This window comes from Oncorhynchus gorbuscha, linkage group LG13 (assembly GCF_021184085.1).
Source record: "Oncorhynchus gorbuscha isolate QuinsamMale2020 ecotype Even-year linkage group LG13, OgorEven_v1.0, whole genome shotgun sequence".
NCBI classification, from domain to species: domain Eukaryota; kingdom Metazoa; phylum Chordata; class Actinopteri; order Salmoniformes; family Salmonidae; genus Oncorhynchus; species Oncorhynchus gorbuscha.
Genome location: NC_060185.1, coordinates 66,949,302 through 66,969,846, shown reverse-complemented (window position 1 = coordinate 66,969,846; position 20,545 = coordinate 66,949,302). Strand labels below are relative to the sequence as shown.

General features: G+C 43.3%; 3 protein-coding genes across 4 annotated transcripts; 1 reads left to right on the top strand and 2 right to left on the bottom strand.

The window, feature by feature from the left end:
* Positions 1 to 616: 616 nt before the first annotated feature.
* Positions 617 to 6,587, top strand: LOC123993373 (serine protease 23-like). Its single transcript, XM_046295464.1, has 2 exons — positions 617 to 1,091; positions 4,575 to 6,587. The coding sequence occupies exon 2, from the start codon at positions 4,586 to 4,588 to the stop codon at positions 5,762 to 5,764; it is 1,179 nt and encodes a 392-aa protein (XP_046151420.1). The 5' UTR covers positions 617 to 1,091; positions 4,575 to 4,585; the 3' UTR covers positions 5,765 to 6,587.
* Positions 6,588 to 7,383: 796 nt separating this feature from the next.
* On the bottom strand, positions 7,384 to 12,725 carry LOC123993374 (cofilin-2-like). Its single transcript, XM_046295465.1, has 4 exons — positions 12,570 to 12,725; positions 8,721 to 9,031; positions 8,510 to 8,586; positions 7,384 to 8,325 (listed from the first exon to the last, which is right to left on the bottom strand). Exons 1-4 carry the CDS (start codon positions 12,570 to 12,572, stop codon positions 8,213 to 8,215), a joined length of 504 nt encoding a protein of 167 aa, XP_046151421.1. The 5' UTR covers positions 12,573 to 12,725; the 3' UTR covers positions 7,384 to 8,212.
* A 1,035-nt stretch (positions 12,726 to 13,760) lies between these two features.
* LOC123993371 (atlastin-3-like) lies at positions 13,761 to 20,137 on the bottom strand. 2 transcript variants are annotated; one of them, XM_046295462.1, is made up of 14 exons: positions 19,980 to 20,137; positions 18,689 to 18,898; positions 18,375 to 18,512; positions 18,124 to 18,228; positions 17,980 to 18,030; positions 17,346 to 17,402; positions 17,070 to 17,162; positions 16,810 to 16,948; positions 16,588 to 16,715; positions 16,445 to 16,501; positions 16,196 to 16,267; positions 15,891 to 16,082; positions 15,475 to 15,714; positions 13,761 to 15,256 (listed from the first exon to the last, which is right to left on the bottom strand). In XM_046295462.1, the coding sequence occupies exons 2-14, from the start codon at positions 18,890 to 18,892 to the stop codon at positions 15,197 to 15,199; spliced, it is 1,536 nt and encodes a 511-aa protein (XP_046151418.1). In that variant the 5' UTR covers positions 18,893 to 18,898; positions 19,980 to 20,137; the 3' UTR covers positions 13,761 to 15,196. The 2 variants fall into 2 exon arrangements, with proteins under 2 accessions (XP_046151418.1, XP_046151419.1); XM_046295463.1 differs by having other exon boundaries at positions 18,375 to 18,509.
* Between the last annotated feature and the right edge of the window lie 408 nt (positions 20,138 to 20,545).

The following is a 20,545-nucleotide window of genomic DNA, read 5'->3' as shown; positions in this document are numbered from 1 at the left end:
TTTTGTGCAAAGCAATGATGAAGGCATGTGTTTCCTTGCAGGTAACCATGGTTGACAGAGGAAGAACAATGATTCCAAGCACCACCCTCCTTTTGAAGCTTCCAGTCAGTTATTCGAACTCAATCAGCATGACATAGTGATCTTCAGCCTTGTCCTCGTCAACACCTGTGTTAACGAGAGAACCACTGACATGATGTCAGCTGGTCCTTTTGTGGCAGGGCTGAAATGCAGTGGACGTGTTTTGGGGGGGGATTCAGTTCATTTGCATGGCAAAGAGGGACTTTGCAATTAATTGCAATTCATCTGATCACTCTTCATAACATTCTGGAGTATATGCAAATTGCCATCATATAAACTGAGGCGGCAGACTTTGTGAAAATTAATATTTGTGTCATTCTCAAAACTTTTGGCCACAACTGTACATTATAGGCTGCTTAATAAGTCCATGTATGCTTTTTTTGCAACTGTATCAGGCTCTAAATGACAGATGGCATTTGATATAGCCTCAGTCTATTCACATTTGATTCACTCCCCAACCCTAGTGCCAAGGTCTACTCCTGACAGGAGAAACAAGTTAACAGTTTCACTTGGACTGTTTGCAGCTGGAGGACACAATGATCTTGACTTGAAGGCTTCAGAATGTTTCGTATGTGCTCTGTCAGTACCCATCTTCTCTCACCATCCTAAAAGCAGATTTGTCCAGTTGAGACATGTTACGTTTTTTGTGTATAGCAGGGGCGCTAGGACCGTGAGGGAGAGCGCCTCTAAATGCATTTTCAGACAGTTATTTGTAAGCGCGTTTGAGCCGGATAGCAGTTGAAGCGACTCACACGGACGGACACTCACTTTGAGTAGGAATGAATATAATCCAATAGTTGACTCATCAATAAACTTTGCTTTGACCGAATTGATTAGGACACGTTATCAAAGTGGGGACTCGCTCTCTGCGGGACTGTGAAGAGAGAGAGAGAGATAGATACCTGTCACACTGAAGCGATGGGAGAAATCTGGAGAATTGATTTGCCCGATATTTTTGAAGGGGGCGAAAACGTGAATTGGATTTAAACACAGACTAACCTTTTAACAAAAAGGTACAGTATGACATTTATTGTCATTCTAAGTAGCCTAATAATTTGTTAATCGTTATTTGGAATATAGTTATAGCTGGTTTGTCACCAGGAGGCTACATTGTAACATCACTTTTTTTAGCCTGGGAAATGTTTTGCAAAGTAACTAATATTGTTGCTCCACTACTGTAAGGGAACGTTTCATAGCTAAACCCCCCCCTACTGCCTCCCACCCAGCACTATTCTCCTGTATTGGTGCAACTCAATAGTGACAGGGCAAGGTAAACAGCATCTGTTGTCTTTGGGGTCTAACAACAACCCAACGAGTGGACATGGCACAGTACTACATTTACTCATGATGAATGTGGTTGGTGAATGACAAAAGACCCAGTGAGGGGGTTTTCAGGACAAAGCTCTGGCCCTGGGAAGCAGGTTGTTCTCAGAATTCCAGAGCCTTCACTCAAGGGTCAAAGATGAGATAAAGAATGCCGACAACAGCTTTCAGGTGTACATATATCCATTATTCGAATGTTTATGTGCTTAGTAGCTTATATATGTGCATTGGTGCTTGTTAGCCTCTCACGATCCCTCAGAGGGATATTTGTATTTGTATTTATTATGGACCCCCATTAGCTGCTGTCAAGGCAGAGCTACTTTTCCTGTGGTCCAGCAAAACTTTGTGACATCAGCTGATGTAAAATGGGCTTTATAAATACATTTGATTGATTGATTCATTAAGGAAGTTATACCATTTTAAAAACATTACAATACATTCACAAAAGATTTCACAACACATTAAGTGGGTGCCCTCAGACCACTACTCTACTACCACATATCTACAACACAAAACCCATGTGTATGTGTGTATAGTGCGTATGTTATCGTGTGTTTATGCATGTCTGTGCCTGTGTTTGTGTCTCTTCACAGTCCCCGCTGTTCCGTAAAGTGTATTTTAATCTTGATTTGTAAATCTAATTTTACTGCATGTATGAGTTACTTAATGTGGAATAGAGTTCTGTGTAGTCATGGATTTATGTAGCACTAGTATATTACCCTCTGAGAGGGCTATAATCATCACATTGCTTGTCAGAAATGGGATCTATATGGAAATGGGGAAGGTCGTTCCATTCAAATTGCCAAATGAAATTGACTGGAATTGAACTGTATTTGAAATGACTGATGCAAGGTGCTGACAGTTTTAGTGGTGGTCCAGTGCCTTACAGAGGAGTCAAAAAGGCTGTTGGGCTGTTTGGCTCTACAATGTGTTAGAGCCGGAAGATCTTTCTGATGTGGGGATCAGTTTACTGTTGTGTACTTTGGGACTTACAATGGAGGGCCACCCAAACCAAACTCACCCTTCGCAGATTATTGGAAAATGGAATAAAGACTCACCATGATATTTCTTGACGTATATTGTCCATTACTTTGGGTCCCTCATCAAATGCTTGCTGATTATAGGTTAGTGTGGTTAGATGTGTGATTCTACTTGTTATTCTATACCTTTTCCACAATTAAAGCTAATCTGTCTCAAACCATGGAAACTATAAAGGTTACAGTCTATACAGACTTTAATGGCCTTAGAAGTCGACACTCATGTTAAGTCCTCTCTGACATGTTTGTAAAAATCCCAATAAAAGATGGCTAAATGTAGATGTTTGATGTGTAGGGGATTAGAGACCAGGGGTGTGTGGTGACTGCTGTTTTTGATTGCATAGCAGTGTAGGTCAGTAACCCCTAAAATGGAGTCCCTTGGCTGCATCTATTCAAGACATGAGCACCTTTGAGTAACTCTATCTCTGTCTACACTATGATGATACAGTTGTGTGGTGGGAATTGCCCGTTTTCGCCTCCACCCTTCCCCTGCCTCTCTTTGTATGCCAATGCCTATTGTTCCACTTTTTTTGCCCCCTTTTCTCCCCAATTTCGTGGTATCCAATTGTTAGTAATTACTATCTTGTCTCATCGCTACAACTCTCGTACGGGCTAGGGAGAGACGAAGGTCGAAAGCCATGCGTCATCCGAAACACAACCCAACCAAGCCGCACTGCTTCTTAACACGGCGCCAACCCGGAAGCCAGCCGCACCAATTCGTAAGAAACACCGTGCACCTGGCCATCTTGGTTAGTGCGCACTGCGCCCCGCCCGCCACAGGAGTCTCTGGTGCACGATGAGACAAGGATATCCCTACCGGCCAAACCCTCCCTAACCCGGACGACGCTAGGCCAATTGTGCGTCGTCCCATGGACGACAGAGCCTGGGCGCGAACCCAGAGTCTCTGGTGGCACAGCTAGCGCTGAATTATTCCACTTTTATGCTTCACTAATACCTGACATGAACAGGGGAGGGGAACAGAGACCAGGGTGTGGAGACTGCTGTTTTTGACTGCATAGCAGTATAGGTCAGAGTATGTCCTGATCTTGTCCGTTTACACTTATAAGATCTGATCAAAATCAGTTCACAATGCGTATTTTAATCGTTTACGCCTATCTGAAAATGTGGGCATAATACGAATGTGGACATTATCTGGACACAGGATGCATGTTAGCACCAGGGATAAACGGGTCTTGAGACACCTGCTCTCTTCTACGCCACTAGAGCCTGAGGGTCCATAGTTTTCCTACCTATCGAGTTCCCCCTGGACCGTGTGAGCTGCCTACGACACTCATACATAGAAAGGGAGTTAATGTTTGACGGCAGACACCACCTTGCTCCAGAGCCTTATCACAAATATAATTTGAGACGCCCTTCTCTTTCCGCAGAGCAAGCTGGAATGCACGTCCCCTCCCCTTCAGTCCACCTATCCTCCCACTCATACACAACACGGTAGCCAAGATTCAAAACGTTATGATACAAATGAATTTGCAGACAAATAAACGGTGCAACGATAAGTGTCCTAACTCAACGACCGATATCCAATGTGTGTCCCAACAGCCACCTTATGTACTCTTATCTTGTGTCCATAACCAGATGGCTTGTATAACAAACCTCTCTTTGAGCACTAAGACCACCAGCAGAACTGACATTTTAATGCTTGTCATACCCTTGTAGCGTGGTTTAAAATGACATTTTCTGAATAGCCCACAGTATAGACAGGAACAAGAGCTGCATTGTAACCTATTCAAAGAAATGAAAATTCAGACCTGCATTGCAACATGAGCCTGCATTAGCTGATCCCGTGTGTATGGGCTCTGAGCGAGGGGATTTGGAAGCCATGTGTCAGACTAAGAGTGGACTGGTTTTATGGGGGATTATGGGTTGAGAGTGTGAATGATGTACTTAAACTGGGGAGACAAGCCAGTAAAGCCAGTGTTCTCCACACCGTTGTGTTTCATTAGTGATGATCTGTTTTTAAGCGTCTTTAATCAAACAAGGTTTCTGCAAAGTCCATGACATTCCTAGTTCATCTATACCCTACTGTTCCTCACAGATAAGTCAATTCCTTTTTTTGTGTCTTTTGTGTATTGTTGTGGAGCGTACATTAAATGTTTTATATGTTTTCCATTTCAGTGTTTTGCTCAATGACCATGTATCCACATCCAAACTCTGGCCTGGCTCATCTCTCCATCTTAGTCCTGCTCCTCTCACTCCTCCTCCCCCTCTCTCTGCCATCTCGAGCCCCCCCTCACCAACACCCCGTCCACCTCCCCTCACTGGTGCCCCATGCACCCCTGCCCCTGTCCCGCTCTCGCTTTAGTTCCCAGACTCAACTGGACTTCACCACTCACTGCAATGCCAGCTGTTACCACAAAGGAGAGCAAGAGAGCAGGCGAGAGCACCTGACTGAGCAGCTGGCATTCGAGACGCTCTATGCAGACGGTTCTCGTACCCTCACCACTGTGGATGTGGCGGATGAGGATAATTATGAGGGCACCATCAGTCCTGCCAGTCAACCTCCACCAACAAGAGGACGTAGAGTTACCAGTAGGCACAGGCGTCAGAAAAGACAGATCTACGGGGCTGATGGGCGCTTCAACATACGCGGTGACCACTTCCTGTTGGACTATCCATTCTCCACGGCTGTGAGGATCTCCACCGGCTGCACTGGGGTCCTAGTGTCTCGACTCCATGTCCTGACCGCCGCTCACTGTGTGCATGATGGGAAGGACTACGTCAAGGGAGCCCGTAAACTGAGGGTAGGCTTCCTGACTCCTCCGTACATCAACGGCACCAAGCCCAGCCACACCCCCACCAAGAAGCCCCTGGTGCGCTGGGTCCGGGTCAAACGCACCCGTGTCCCAAAGGGCTGGATCCAGGGCCCCCAAGAGGTCAGCATGGACTTTGACTACGCCCTCTTGGAGCTGCGCTGGCCCCACCGCCGGCCCTTCATGCGTCTGTCTGTGGCTCCTTCCTCTGACGACCTGGCAGGGAAACGCATCCACTTCTCTGGGTTTGACAGTGACAGGCCTGGGGAGCTGGTCTACCGCTTCTGTCCTGTGGAGGACGAGTCTAACGACCTGATCTACCAGCACTGTGATGCCCGGCCGGGGGCCAGCGGCTCGGGGGTGTACGGCCGCGTGTGGGACACGGCTCTGGAACGCTGGGAGAGGAAAGTCATCGGCATTTTCTCTGGACACCAGTGGCTGGAGATTGATGGGGAGAACCGCGACTACAACGTGGCTGTGAGATTCACCCCGCTGAAGTTTGCCCAGATCTGTTACTGGGTGCATGGGAACCGAGTGGACTGTAGTCAGGACTGAGAGAGAAGGGGAGGGGGGATGGCCTATAAAAAAAGAGGCTATGAAGTCCATGACAGATAACTATTTAAAGTAAGCACAAAATCCTTTAAAGGAGATGTGGAGAGGAAATTACTCCCCAACTCAGTTTTTAAAAGGGTAAGAGTGAAACTGGATTTAATCCTAATAAAACATCTACAATACTATCGAAGAAAACAGGACTGCTAAACCTTCATGCACCTTAACGGGTTTCCCTTGGAGGCGTTACCCACTGTGACTAGGAGCCTTGCTGTTTTATAACTATGGTAGCAGCCATTAACTTTATACTTTGGAATAATATTGAACAGCTTTAGCCAATGGAGCAACTATTGGATTTTTTATATTTTTAGATATACTCTCCCATTGTTCTCCGTAATACTGTGGCTGCATGTTTTCAACATTTAGGATCAAATGTGCTGGTGTGGAGTTGATTTTACAAAGAGATGTGGGAGGGGCCGCTTATTTGTTTAGGTAACGTCACCTAAGGATGTGAATGATTTTGGAAAGTACAGGGACTTCTCATTCTGGGTTAGAAAGATACCTGTAAAATATATACACGCGGCCCCAATGGCCCGGAGGCATATCTAGCCACACTGACAAGATACGGCGCCTCGATACACCAAACATGTCAAAAAGGGTCAAAGGTACCAATGGTGAAATCAACAAAAGTCAGACTAAAAACCTAAGGGAGTTTCTTACTCAATGCTGGCAGCATAAACTACTTGCTTTCAAGCGGGTTAGGGGGGTGAAAATCAGAATGGTGATATTTTTTGTAAATGCCTATTTTAATAAAAAAAAATGTTTATCATTAATGCTTGTGTCAGTTATGGAAACCAACAGGTATACAAAAAAATGAGTTGCTACTTGCTACTGTAAAATGGAATCCACTTTGGAGTTAGAGTGCCCTCATGTGGTCAGTATGTAAACATTTAGGATACATGCCGTTGGTCTTTAATTTTTTTCAATTGGACAGTTTGACAATAAAACTCAATCAAGCAGATGTTAAAAGGTATACATTGCAGAGAACACCAAGTTCACCAATTTCAAATAAAAGTATCACTAACTTCCCAGTGTAAGCAGGTTCCTGAACCAACCAAATATTTAATATTTTTTTACTACAATTTTACCTTTATTTAACTAGGCAAGTCAGTTAAGAACAAATTCTTATTTTCAATGACGGCCTAGGAACAGTGGGTTAACTGCCTGTTCAGGGGCAGAACGACAGATTTGTACCTTGTCAGCTCGGGGATATGAACTTGCATATAACTCGGTTACTAGCCCAACACTAACCACTAGGCTACCCAACTAAGTGACAATTTATTCAGATATTACCCAGACACTTAACAGTGATTTACACAGGAAGCCCATTCAGATCTTTCGACCAATTATTGGGAAAATATTTTCTCACTGGCCAAAAGACCAATAATTAGGCAAAAGATCAGAATTGGGCTGCCTGTGTAAAGGCAGCCAATAGGATATCAATATTTTTGCCTAAAACACTCAGACATCCACATCTTCCATTTGGACAGGCTAGATTATCAACCATATTAGCTAGTCATTCCTCAAATCACACAAGCTAGACAAAAAAAAGGCAGAGTACAAAGTTAGTTTAGTGCCGTTTTATTAGAGATAAGGAGACGATACAAAACATCCACCATTCAATACCAGTCTAAATTCTGAACACAGGCTGTTCAAATACCTCGCCCACATCCTTACCTTCACACTTCTAAACCCACCAGATCCTGTTGTATAAGGAATGTGTTCCATTACTACATCAATGCCATAGTTTATTTATTTTAACTCAGAACTGGAAATAAAAATAACTGGACTCACTTAAAAAGTCATGTAATTTGCATGTTCAACCCCCCCGCCCCCAAATGAACCGTGCTCCCCGGAGAACGTCGATGCGTCACGTGCAATCGATCAAGCATTAATGGTCTTGTACTACACCTAGTCTCAACTACACACACTTAGAAAACTTAACTAGAAGTTTGGCAAAAAAAGGTAGTTGTATAATTAAGAACATCATCTTGCTGGAGCCAAGTTGGAATTGTAACAGTTGTTGCCCTGTCCCTTTTCTCTGCGATCGTCATTCTAGCGGAATCCAGAAAGAACAAAACCATGTCCTCAAACATTTACATATTTAGTCTTCATAATCATCATCCTTCATAATTTTTTATTTATTTTTTTATTGATCTTTTTATTGCTTTTTTTTTAGTGTGCGTTTTGTTCGTGTTCATTATGTAATGGAATGACAGGCTGCATTTGTGGAATTTGAAAACTGTCACTTTCACCCCCCCTTTCCCACAATACCCCTCCCCCCAAAAGTCCCACAAATGATCCTGGTCCCGCTTTGCCCCTCCTCCCAACCATATTGGAATGAACAGCCAACCCCTTCAGATGTCTGGCTTCAGTAGAAGCCTGAGGCTAAATTTATAGAGGGCTTCCTTCCAGGGTGATTACCGATGAGCCTCCAAGCTTGTCGGCAAGGGTGCGCCGGTCCTTGATGTCTTCCAAACCGTTCACTTGCCACTCGTGCTTGATACCTGAAATAGAGGGGAAAATGTAGCTTCACATAGGACACGCTGCATATTAACCCCCCCCTCCAAAATACATGTATAATTAAATTACACAGAGCTATAGGGTTGAGCAAGGAGATGCCATTTAATTTGAAGAGAACCCACAGAGCCCAAAAGTTTGATTACATCTGCAACTGTCAGTGCTTCTCACCTGTGAACTTCTTCTTGATGGCATCCTTTGAGCTGGCGTAGATCATCTTGCTCTTCAGGGGAGCGCCATCTGGGGCCCTATGAGGGAGGGGTAATGGTTTAACCATTGTCCCGAGTGTTGAAGCCAAGTGACACCATACCATAGCAGAAAATGTACGATGCACCCCTCAGCCTACACCCAAGTCTAGCCGAGCCCCCCTCTCATTCCTCACCAGAAGATGAAGACCAGGTCCTCTTTCTTGGTCTCCTTGGTCTCGTAGGTGGCGTCGTAGAGGGCATAACGGCAGTCGTCTGGGGGCAGCATCTTGACGAAGTGCAGGTAGGGGTCCTGGACCGTGACACCCACGTCTCCTGTCAGGATCTCTTGGCCCTCCTCCAGGATGATGTGCTTCTTGTCCTCACTCAGGCAGAACAGCACCGCCTTCTTCCTCTTCTTCTTCTCATCCTCGTTCGCCTGTGCTTTACGCACCTTCATCTCGTTGAAGACTGTGATAACATCATCTGTTACTGTCACCCCGGAAGCCTGCGCAGAGAGGGACAGAGAGAGGTCAGTGAGAGTAGTCATATACATCTGCCTTGGACTTCTCACACTGCAGGAACACACCCTTAAAGGACAGCTGATAAATCAATAGGGAGGTAGATGCACAATGACTAGCATTTATGAACAAGCGGCCACTAGTCTTATGGGTGTGGGGCACCATAAGCCAGATTGCAATCCTATGGTTTCTATGACCTCTACCCACATGATCAGTCAAATAATGGCGACTATACAAGTCCCCATCCATGGCGCTGACCAGAAAAGCATGATGTACAGCATGGCATGCATGACTCAGCAGGCGTGGCATTCAGAATAAGGCACAGGGTTTAACCCTTTTTCCAAACTTGGACACAATCTGGAGAACCCACACCAAAATCTCTGATGAGTAAGGGATACCTGTAGCTGTGAGGGGGACAGATGAATGTTGGTCTGTCTGGTGTACCTTTGTAAATAAAGTCACATGCCAAAGGTGCATTGATAGATTGCCACTGCCTGATAAGGGCCAGTAACCGGTGTTTCTGAAAAAGGGCAGATAAAACCAGGTTACACAAAGGAGGGTTTTCCCTCCTACTATAAAAAAGTGAACAGTATTTGAGAGCCAGCCATGCCACGTAAGTAACTGCTTTACAAATAGCCATGGGAGTGAAGGTGGGGACAGGAATTAAGCCTTAGAATGTGTGGGTCGGTCACAGACAATGGATCCTCTGTGGGGGGAAAATAAATAGGCCACATCCGAGTCACAACAGCCCTATAAACCTTGCTCCGGTTTTCTGATTTCCATTAGGGCATTTTACCCAACAGGTATCACATCAACCCATGCAGGAACCGGCCAGAGGATGTTACCAAGTGTCAAAACATCCCCCCGTCTGGCAGGTTTTGGCCAATCCCTTCAGCCTTCTGCCAAATCAGGTAGACTAGACACTCTTTTCACCAAGTAAAGCCACATCCATACAACAGTGGCGGCCTTCATTAAAAATGTCCTCCTGGCTTGAGAGTGGCATCCAATCCTTCCAGAGCCCTGCCACTGTAGTGACCCACTTTGAAGTCATTTGTGTGTGAAGGGTGTGGGCCTGTTTGCTCTGGGTGTGAGGATGGCCAGGACCTGCGAGAGACCACACTGGGCTCAGGACCTAATCACCTAGTGGTGAGTTTACATCCAAACATCTGGATTAGAGACATCCTCAACAGGAGGGAAAAGACATTGCAAGAGTATTAGAAGTACTGCCTGTGAAATGTCTATTTCCAGGGCAATCATTTTTTATAGGAAGAACAAGGCACCACTACCAAGGGTGAAGCGGCCAGAGTGTTTGAAGAGAAGCCAACTTCCATGCAGCTCCACTTAATCCTACCAATCTTCCAAAACAATTAGCACTCCTGCTACTATTCTGAGATCTCTTCAGACAATGTATGTTTCTTCACACTGCAGCAAGCCACAAAACAGACTAAAGCGCTGACTGGGGATAACTGTATGAAAAGACAAATACCCAGAAGCCAGTGGAGATTATAGCCTTTTAGTCCCTCCATGCAGAAAGCATATTATTTTCAGAGCAATAGAGATCCCTTTCTTCCTGCCATAAAATACCATGGAATGTTGCCAAAAGTTAAGGTTCAAGTAACAGCATATGATAAGACAGATAATGTCAGGTTCGTGACTACAAAGGTAGTTCTCCAGACTGACCGTCAGTTGAGGCAGTGAAAAGGGACAATAGATTTTATTCCAATTCACTTGAAATCAAGTGTAACAAATCTAAAATAATCCTTCTCCAAGTAGCTGTTATCAACAAGAAATGACTTCACCCAATCATTTTACTTTACTTGTCCTGCGTCTGTCCAACTGCACCCATAATAGGGCACTAAAGACTACTGTGGGCTCCTCCGGAATAGCTGGGACAGAACCAGCACGTCCTTCAGCCTAGCCCTTGGACCCAGCCAGCTCACTACTCGGCAGGAACAGGGGCCAATCGTGTCCAACAGTGACCATTCATTCATCATATACACAATAGAACCAAAGCATTGATGTCATGTTGTAATACATTATTCACATGATCAAGAACGGCACATAAGGGACTCACAAATGAACAGCAACTGGGAAAATATCATCTCTAATTAGTCGACTAAATTGAAAGTAATCGACATCCCCCTCCACAAATCAGTCAGATTCACCAATTTAAGAACATAATTCAATACCATGCGGAAAGCATGACAATAGAACCCAAAATTTGCACTTTTGGACAAACATGTTGATAATTCGACAAGTTTATTCAGGGTTAAGCCTAGGTACGTTGAGTGAGACCCGGGTGCGTGCCACACAAACATTTGACGGATTGTTTATTGCGTATGCTACAGTAGATTGTCGTTCCAAGCATCCCGGCACTTCGTTCCGTAGAAAACAGGAAGAACGTCGTGGGAAACGCTTGCAAAAACCTTCAGCGTTAGCTCGTGGAATAACGGTGTCATCCCCGACAAATTTTCACCTTCGCCTGAATGTTAACGTTACCCATCACTAAATAAAAAAGTTCCTCAGGATAGACATGTAATAGCTAAGGTTAGTTGCCTACTGTTTACAACAGAGAAAGGGTTCAAAAATGTTCTTTGCACCAAAAACCAGGGTGGGGCCATGAATGCAGTGATAGCACATGTGCACTATATAAGGCAAAACGATATTGAGAAAAATACCAGACCGCTAACGTGATTATTTTCACACGTTGTAAACAGAAGTCACATCCTTAATTTAAGCTAACGTTGGTCAATTGTCATGGCACCTACGCAAGTTAGTTTGCTAGTTAATAAAAACAGAAGGGGCTCGTGCGACTGGCGGAGACAAAGGAGGTGGAAATCAAATTAGCAAGCTAACATGAAGCTAAATGGCTAGTTAGCTATGTGTAGGCACAGAAAATGCACTCCGTTAACCATGCTAAACTAGCCTTTAGTACTGGCAAATGCAAGGCCAGAGTGCTAGATAGCTGGCAAATTCGAGGGGGTGGTGGTGGTGAGTAGTACTGGGCCGTAACTAGCTAATTAAACTAGATAGCAGTCACTCATCACCGAATATGCTACTTGCAACTCGGTGCTTACAGTGCTAGACTTGGCATTAGGCCTTAGTGACGGGATATTGGGTGATGGAGAAAATGGCGCCAGGCAGTTTTTGGGTCGTTTTCTTTCCATACAAACACGTCCTATGCTAGGCGATTATAACGTCAAGAGACGAGCAAACATTTGCCTAAAACATGTTTTTATGAGTTAGGGACAGTCAACTGATTGATTCAAAAGCACTTTAAAACGAATTTACAACCATCCAAGATTCAATATTCAACTAGGAAACGTTCTAGAACACAAGCATAGCAGTCACAGCTGACCCGACAATCTGATGATGCTGTCGGTTTCATCTCAAAATGAACTCGCTGTTCCCTAGCTAAAATACATTGCATCAAAAAAGAAAGCGAAAACACAGTAATGATACTTGTGTGATATATATTTGTTTTCAATGATATACCACATAGCTAGTTGTTAAATGTAAACGTACCATCGCTGTTTGAATTGGTCGGCGTCTGGTTAGAAATTGAATGAGCTGTGATGCAGTGTCGATCTCGCACACACTTGATACAGAACGTGAACGCGCTTAGCTGCGCGTGATTGATGCCGGGGTGAGAAGTGCGAGCATCTCCAGGAAAGAGTGGTCGTTAGCTTTAACATGGAGCATGGTGGGATTAGAAATTATAAATTTTTCCAAACGTTTAATGTTTGTCCAAATAAAAAATAACATGTGAACAAATAAACAACATTTATATAAAATAGAATACTATTTTCATTTTTTAAATGAAATTAAAATTGCACGGATGCGAGGATGAGTATCCCTTAACTCTCAAAAGATGCCGCATGCTGTTGCTTTTATGCCTGAGGCCGGCCACTGACATTCACTTGAAAAAATATTTTGGGGAAAACATTCGCCCTGCATTACAGTGATTCTATGAGTACAATATAAGACTACGGACACGTATGCTATTCAGATACGAGAATAATTATTTATCATAGTGTAGGATCCATAATAACTCAGTATTCGGTCCCATTTGCTCTTTCTCGCCTCACCACACCCCCTCTACAAGGATTGTTGAACTCACTTCCAAATATGGAAGCGAATGGTGGCGGCGGCAGTGCACGCGCCTCGGTTCAACAAGGCAGCCCGCGACACCGATCACCATATAAGGAAACAAGGACATGATTTTCGCTATAGCAAATTTCACTGCGCAGTACATACTGGTGGGAGCAGCATTGTGGAGCATAGAAAAGAGTGACAGCAAGGGGGGGGAAGTAGGAGGGACAAAGACAAAATAAAAAGAGGGAACGGCTCTGCCACTGGAGTATGAATGGATAATAACCCCTTTTCATTCGATTACAACGAAGCAGTGTACAACACAAAAACCTGTCATTTGGCACGCCCACCCTATGAATTAATTCAATAACCCTGCTTGATGCCAACTAACAGTAAGGGGTGATTTATTCATCATCATTAAAATACTGCAAAAAGATTGCTATCTTCATAATATCAATTAATGTAATCAATCATCTGTAGGCCTATATCCATTCCATACTGACCCTATCAGTAAAAGGAACACCAGAATCATTTAATGAAACATGTTTTTGGCTTGACATAGGTATATATATATTCAATTTATAGTGAAATAGGTATATGAACTAGTCAAGAACTCAACCAAACTTACAGGTCTTTTGCATTTTATTTGGCTTAAGCAATACTTATCCTAAAAAATGTAAATAAAAACATAGTTACCAAGGCCACAAAACAATATTGCAAAAGATGATTTAAAAACAATAGCAATGAATTTCATGCATCTACTGTAATGTTTATTTTTATTTGTTGAATGAGTTAAAAGTAACAGTACATAGAGGAGGGAGAGTGCAATAGTAAATGCAGAAAACACCTCCAATTGTTTGCCTCAACAATGGAATGGAACACAGACATGGAATGTGCAAAAAGAAAGTCAGAGACAATACAACTTTTAGAACTATGTATAATTATCTGGATTCTGAGGACAAGCAAGGTCTTTTGCCTTTCATTGTACCCCTATGCTTATGGGTAATTCTTTGGCTGACAGGTGAACAAGGGCCTCATACTACCCATCACTTGTTTACACACAAACCAGTTAACCTAATCCAGATTTTTTTTTACATTTTCAAATGATCACAATCTAATTTCAAGTGATCCTCTATATAGCGAAATCTTACATATAACATCTTTGGAGCATTCATTCATCAAGTAAGTGCCACTTAACTAACGTTTCTCAACCAACCATTCCATTTCAGAAGTAACGCAAGATATTTTTGGTCAAGTTACAAGGGAGAAGTGGTGCCTCTAAAGTGGGCTTGTAAAAACATAAAATGAGAGCTATTACAGTAGGATTCCAAGCCTGGAATAAAACACAAAAGCAAAAACAGTACAACAACAAGGAATCCCTGACATGGATAAGGGGAAGCAAATAAGGAGCATGCTGCAAAACTGGGAATGGGATGGAATGTGCACAAGGCCACAGAGAGGTACAAAGAGACCAGCATAAAGTCAAGAAGATCTGGCTACATGTATACCCCATTACAGCACAGCATAGGTCAATTCCATCAGGAGGATAAATTGCTCAAGTCTAATTTGACTTAAAAGCCTCCATGCAAGCCTCTTAGTAATAAGCATTGGTCACAAAGGATACATAGATTATGATGCATTGAAATCCATGGCATGTCCAATAACAATGCATTACTTGGGTCTAGGGTGTCTAAGTAAACATCACTGGGTTGTCTTTACAGACAAGGAGGAGTGTGCGAATGGCAGTGTCAGTCAGTGTTAAAAACAGGTCCAGAGGATTAAACAACCCCATGGGTATGAGATAATGCACCTTTGCCCCAGATACTCTGTAAGACTATGGTCTCATCTTGATGTAGATAGAGTGATGTAGTGTACAATTGTGCGATTGAAAAGATGCTGGTGTATGTGCATTATGTTGACCTCCCACTGCCATTGTAATCATGTGTTGGTGTTGTAACTGCACCTTGTCAGTGCTATATGTCGGTTTCCATGTGATAGCATGGTAAGGCTTTAGTGCTGGGATGTGTGCGTGTTGTATTGCAATGAGATAAAGAGGCCATCTAGCTGGATTTCTTCATCTTAGCCACCGCTGGCCTTGACTTATTCAACACCACAGTGGCCTGAAAGAAAATGACATCATTAAATTGCATTGAATGAAACATTTAAATAAGGGTACTTGAATTACTTTTTGATTCATTTTGATTCTTACTAAAAGTTCACAAACAACTATGCTTAGCTATAATTATTTTTTACAGTCCAACGGCATACTCTGTGCACCAACTGTAATGGGCCTTGTCTCATGTCTCACCTACACCTACAATTCAAAAGATGTTCTCACCTGCTGCAGTATGACACCTGCCGTCTGGTCGATGGCTCCCCCCAGCCCCCGGTATTTTCCCGAATAGCGTATGAAGGCCCAGGTGAGCATGGCGACCATGGCCAGGCCCAAGACACAGTCACATGCAAAAGCAATGGTAGCCAGGCCGATGAAGAGCAATAGCCCTGACAGCACGTACAGGAAGCACACAAGGACAAACAGCACTGCAGGCGTCCGGAATGCAGTGAAGACATTCTTTGACTTTCAAAGAGAAATAAAATAAAATATTAATCAAAATGTTTATCTGTAAACTGAACTTCAATAATTCTACCTTTTATGTATCCACAGTAAATTTAAAATGGAAAATAAAATGTTTACTGACAAAAATGGATCTGGTGCCAAGTGATACCACTGGGTTGTGAGTCAGTCTCTCTTACCTCATTGTGCTTTCTGAAAGACTGCCACAGCTCTACCAACTCGGCCTCAAGCTGGTCTTGGTAGCGGTCACAGAACTCCTGTCCTCCCATCTTCTTAGTGGAGGAGAAGACATGGAGGGACTCCTGGAGGAAGAAGTGATGCTTCTCCTCCAGAGAGGCAGGAGCCACATAGGGAAGTTCTCCCCCGCAGACCTTTAGGACGATAGAGAGATTAATACAGAATGCAAGGCCTTAAGAGTAAAGTGGAATTTTTCTTTCAGATGAAAAAATGCACATAGATTTATTTGCCAAGAACACAAACCCACCTTCTCCATGTTCTTGTAATACTGGTCTTTGGCTGCCGCCACGGCTGCCAGGTTGTTGGCCTCTGCTGTGGCCTTGTGTGAGAGAGATGCCATGTACATTTACTGGCAGTGGACTAGTGACATTCAACAAAAACTCAAGACTTAAGAACCTCAAACATGAACTTGTCTGTTGGAAGAGCAATACAGCATTTACATTACATCCCTCAAAGAGGTGTAATGCTGAAATCTAAGTGATAAATGGGTGTGTACCAGCAGCATGGACTTTGGGTGTGGTAGGTCTTCACCCTGGTAGATCTTGATGTATGCCTGAAATCAAACATTCCACTGTCAAACACAACAATGATACAAACCTGGCAGTCAGGAACCTCAGAGGGCTAAAAACACAGTCTCACCTTGAAGAACTCCAGGAGGCCCCTGCAGGTGACTTTGTTGCCGTTGATCTCTTTCTCAGCCAGGTTGTCTGGATGCAGCAGTGTGGGGATGAGGTTGCGTAGCTCCTCTTTAAACTCTGGAGCCACATCTGACACAGGTTTGAAACCGATTAAGTTCCTTCCTCAGACACTCAGGTGAATATCATTAGATGGATTAACAAGATGGACAAGGAGCAACCATACCACTAAGCTGGCCCTTGAAAGCGGGGCTGGTGGCCACCTTCAACCCAGGATGTGGTAACAGGAAACAGTTGATGGAGGTGAAGCAGGAATGAATGTGTTCCCTCACTGTCTGTAGTTCCTCATGCTGGGTCTCTTTCACCTGCACAACATCACAAATACTGGTTAATATCACCAATGCACACTTAAACCTGGCAAAATGTACTCTCTCATCTTACACAGCACCAACAACATTAAATGGTACCCTAAAAAGGGTCTAGTACCTGTAGACGTTTATCAAGGAACTCACTGCCTCCCTTCAGACCATATTTATATTCATAGGGAAAGCTCCAATCCCTGATTAGGAACATCAGAGACTGAGAAAATGGGAGAATGGAGCGACCAATATAATTAAAAACAAGGCACATATAATAATGCACTTTTAGTTAGCAAATATTATACCCTAAGAAGCAAGCAAAGTCAAAAGGAACTTAAAGATGATTGGTCTAGATTCTTAATAACCAATTGCTTTGTATTTATAAGACTTTTGGTTCTCATACCTGAAATGGCTTCAGGAAGATTTCATCCATGGCGAGGCGTCCATACTCTGTGAACAGCTGGAAGAAGACAGAACATAAAGGATGTCCTTCATTATGCAGAGGAAATCAAATAATAAATGACAAAAATGTACTTTAGGTACATTCAAATTCTCTGATTTTGAATGAGCACATTGATATCCAAAACCCGTGTCAGGTTTTTTAATTCCCTGATATTTCCATGCCTTTGGGGAGCAATGCTCTCAGGTTGTGGAACAGGTAGAACATGTTAGTCTGTCTGACACCAGACCATGTGGCACTATGTGAGCTGTGTACACACTGTTGGGTCTGAATACCCTGTTTATTTTTTAACTCTCATTGAGTCCAACATTTACAGTAGTTTTAGAACTCAGTTTTGAGCAATCAAGCTGATTGAGTCCTCTTGCTGCTTGGATTTGAAAAACGAATAGTTGCAATGGAAGGTGGTGGGGCTGGAGGGCTGTGTGTGTAGGTGTTTCAGTGAGAGAGACCCAGAGAACCAAACACTAAGAGCACAGCCCCTTTCATTATCGGAACATTACAGTGTCTCCCGAGAATCGAGTTAGCAAGAGTCTGTCATTTCAGCCAGGCGAACATGTTACTGCTGAGGAACACGGACCTGCAGCTGCTGCAGATCATCTTCCTGAATGTTCTGTGAGAGGTTGTAGATCTGCAAGAGAGAAACAATCACAACCATATTACATACATGTTTTTTAAAAGTAACACCAATTACAACAAATTACATGAGTGCATGGCAGACCACCTGTATTGAGCTGGTCATGGTACTGAGGGCAAAGATTGTGGCACAATCTTTCACGGTGGATTGGTTGTCAAATGCACCCTGGGTGTCCATCAGTAATACTGCCACCTATCGAGGGCAGAAATCAATGCATCAATCAAATGCATAATACCAACACCAACATTACAATTTGCATACTTTTGTGTTCCAATGCACATATCATTTTTTTGCACAATCATTCCAAGGAGCATAGTTTTGAATGTTGGAGTCAGTACCTCCATCCCATCACTCTTCTCCACCAGGAAGACCTCACTCCACAGCTGGATGCCGGTGGTCTCTGGCTCTGAGCCCCCCCTCCATTTAAACCCAGTCAGGGGCTCATCCTCCTGACCCAGCCACTCCTCACCATGCTTCTGGAGGAATACAGACGTCGCTACACATTACTGACTGGTCAGCAGCCCTGGGATTAAGTCTGATATCAGGAAACAATTCACGTCACAGGGAAAGATGGTATGTGACATAAAACAAATGACATACTGAACTTTGAACCAAGTGTGGCTGTACATGTTCCATTTTCAGAAACACTGACCTTCCTGTACATGTAGCGGAGCATGAAGTCCAGAATGAAGCTCTTGCCTTTCCGGAAGGCCCCGGCCACCGAGAGCACCACCACATGTTTATCCCGAACCTCCGGTGCAAGCAGAACCCGTCCTAAAGCCTCTGTATCCAAGGCAAAGGAGTGATCTTTCTTGCACACTGTCACAATCTGGACTGGACCTGGCTCACTGCCCATCGCTCCCTGTGGGTGACGGGACAGACATGACATTTTGACTTATATGTAGGTACTTATCTGAGGCGTTTCATGTTATTGCCGGTTAGATGTAGGCCTGTCTCACATCAAGCTGATATCAACGCTGATGATACTGTATAACTACCGGGTGTTACAAATCTGGTAACTTATGCCATTATATTTGGACATGTCATCTCACTCCTTGTATAAACAATTCAAGCTCAAACTGAGGCCATGAAAGACAGAGTAGCATAGAAATGTTACCCCCCCCCCCCCACGAGGAAAACCCAATGAGAAATTATTCATACAGAGATACTCTTTAAATCATTAGACAATGTTGGTCTATGTGCAGGACTGTATCTAAGTAATGTGTGATACATCAACCCTGCTGAGAGCTAATGCACGCTCCACATCCACGCGGAGATTCCTTTAGCCCTCTCAATGAGGCCCTTTGTTGCAGTGCAAGTAGCTTGTTGCAGTGCAAGTAGCTTGCTGAAAGGTGGGGAAAGGGCCAATAGGGCTATATCAATCAACACAACATTCCAATTCTTTACCTGGTTGGAAGCTACATCAATATCCCACCTTACTAGACATTCTTAGATCAAACTAAAATGAATGTGTTCACACACTATTACATTACTCCTGTCATAGACAAGATAGCCAATTAGCAATTATGACTGGTGCTCTGAAGGTGTGGTACCATGACTGTCTGACAGGCAGTGTACATATGCACGACTGAAACAGGTTTCGCTTATCTGTGTAACTAGCTAAAAGTACATAGAAAGGCCCAAACAATTTCACACTCCTTTTATACTACTACCAGTCTAGACAACAGTTTATGCCTACTCGAAACCAATAACAATTTGATACATTGAGGGCATTAGTTGGCAAGTGAAATTATTCAGCAATCTAGCTAGTTGACACGGCATAGTACAATATTTTAGCTAACGTAACTGACCGCACGCTTAAATTAGCAATGCTTTTAGCTCGCCGAAAAAAGCAACTAGCTTACATAAACATTTTCACAATTGTTAACGACATTTTACTGTTCACGAACAGTCGTTATTTATTAACCGAAACACTGTTTTACCTTTGGTATCCCAAATGAGCGAATTTCACAGGAACAAGCTAGATAGCTATGAGTCAGAAAAATAACAACACTGCAACCATGAAAACTTTCCAACTACGAATTGTCGCTTCCGTGTCCGATCGCCTTGTAGTTTTAGTGTTGATCAATGGTGTAATCCAGGGAAGTAGTTAAACTACATTTACAAAGATCCTCCAGGCAATAACAGTTGCGCTAATGATGATGGCAAATGTAGTTTTATCGAAGTGCTACGAACGCGGAATATAAAGTGTGGTTATGCCATCAACACCACACCCAAAATCGACTTTCCTACATAGCTATGATTTTTTCAACATGTTAATCTTGCGTTTTGGCTCTTGACATAATACCTAGACGGACACAAATAAAAATGTGCATTTATTTCGGTTACTTGTTATTTCCAGTCAAATGTCTCCCCACTAATTAGGGGTGTCAGTCTGCACATTGAATCCAAGGAATGCAAAGATATTTAGAAATATAAACTAAAGAAATATTTGATTCCTTGATAGATTCCCATAAAGTATTTGAAAAAGGTGTAAATGATAAAACGT

What these genes read in the sequence shown, in the direction of transcription:
- LOC123993374 (XM_046295465.1), bottom strand. An exon ending in GACCTGGTCTTCATCTTCTG is followed by an intron (nt 8,587 to 8,720) that starts GTGAGGAATGAG and finishes CCTCCCTCATAG; the next exon opens with GGCCCCAGATGGCGCTCCCC. An exon ending in CATCAAGAAGAAGTTCACAG is followed by an intron (nt 8,326 to 8,509) that starts GTGAGAAGCACT and finishes CCTCTATTTCAG; the next exon opens with GTATCAAGCACGAGTGGCAA.
- LOC123993373 (XM_046295464.1), top strand. Translation starts at nt 4,586, where the DNA reads ATGACCATGTATCCACATCCAAACTCTGGCCTGGCTCATCTCTCCATC.
- LOC123993371 (XM_046295462.1), bottom strand. Translation starts at nt 18,892, where the DNA reads ATGGGCAGTGAGCCAGGTCCAGTCCAGATTGTGACAGTGTGCAAGAAA. An exon ending in ATGATCTGCAGCAGCTGCAG is followed by an intron (nt 17,403 to 17,979) that starts GTCCGTGTTCCT and finishes GTCTTCTTCCAG; the next exon opens with CTGTTCACAGAGTATGGACG. An exon ending in TCCTTGATAAACGTCTACAG is followed by an intron (nt 16,949 to 17,069) that starts GTACTAGACCCT and finishes GATGTTGTGCAG; the next exon opens with GTGAAAGAGACCCAGCATGA.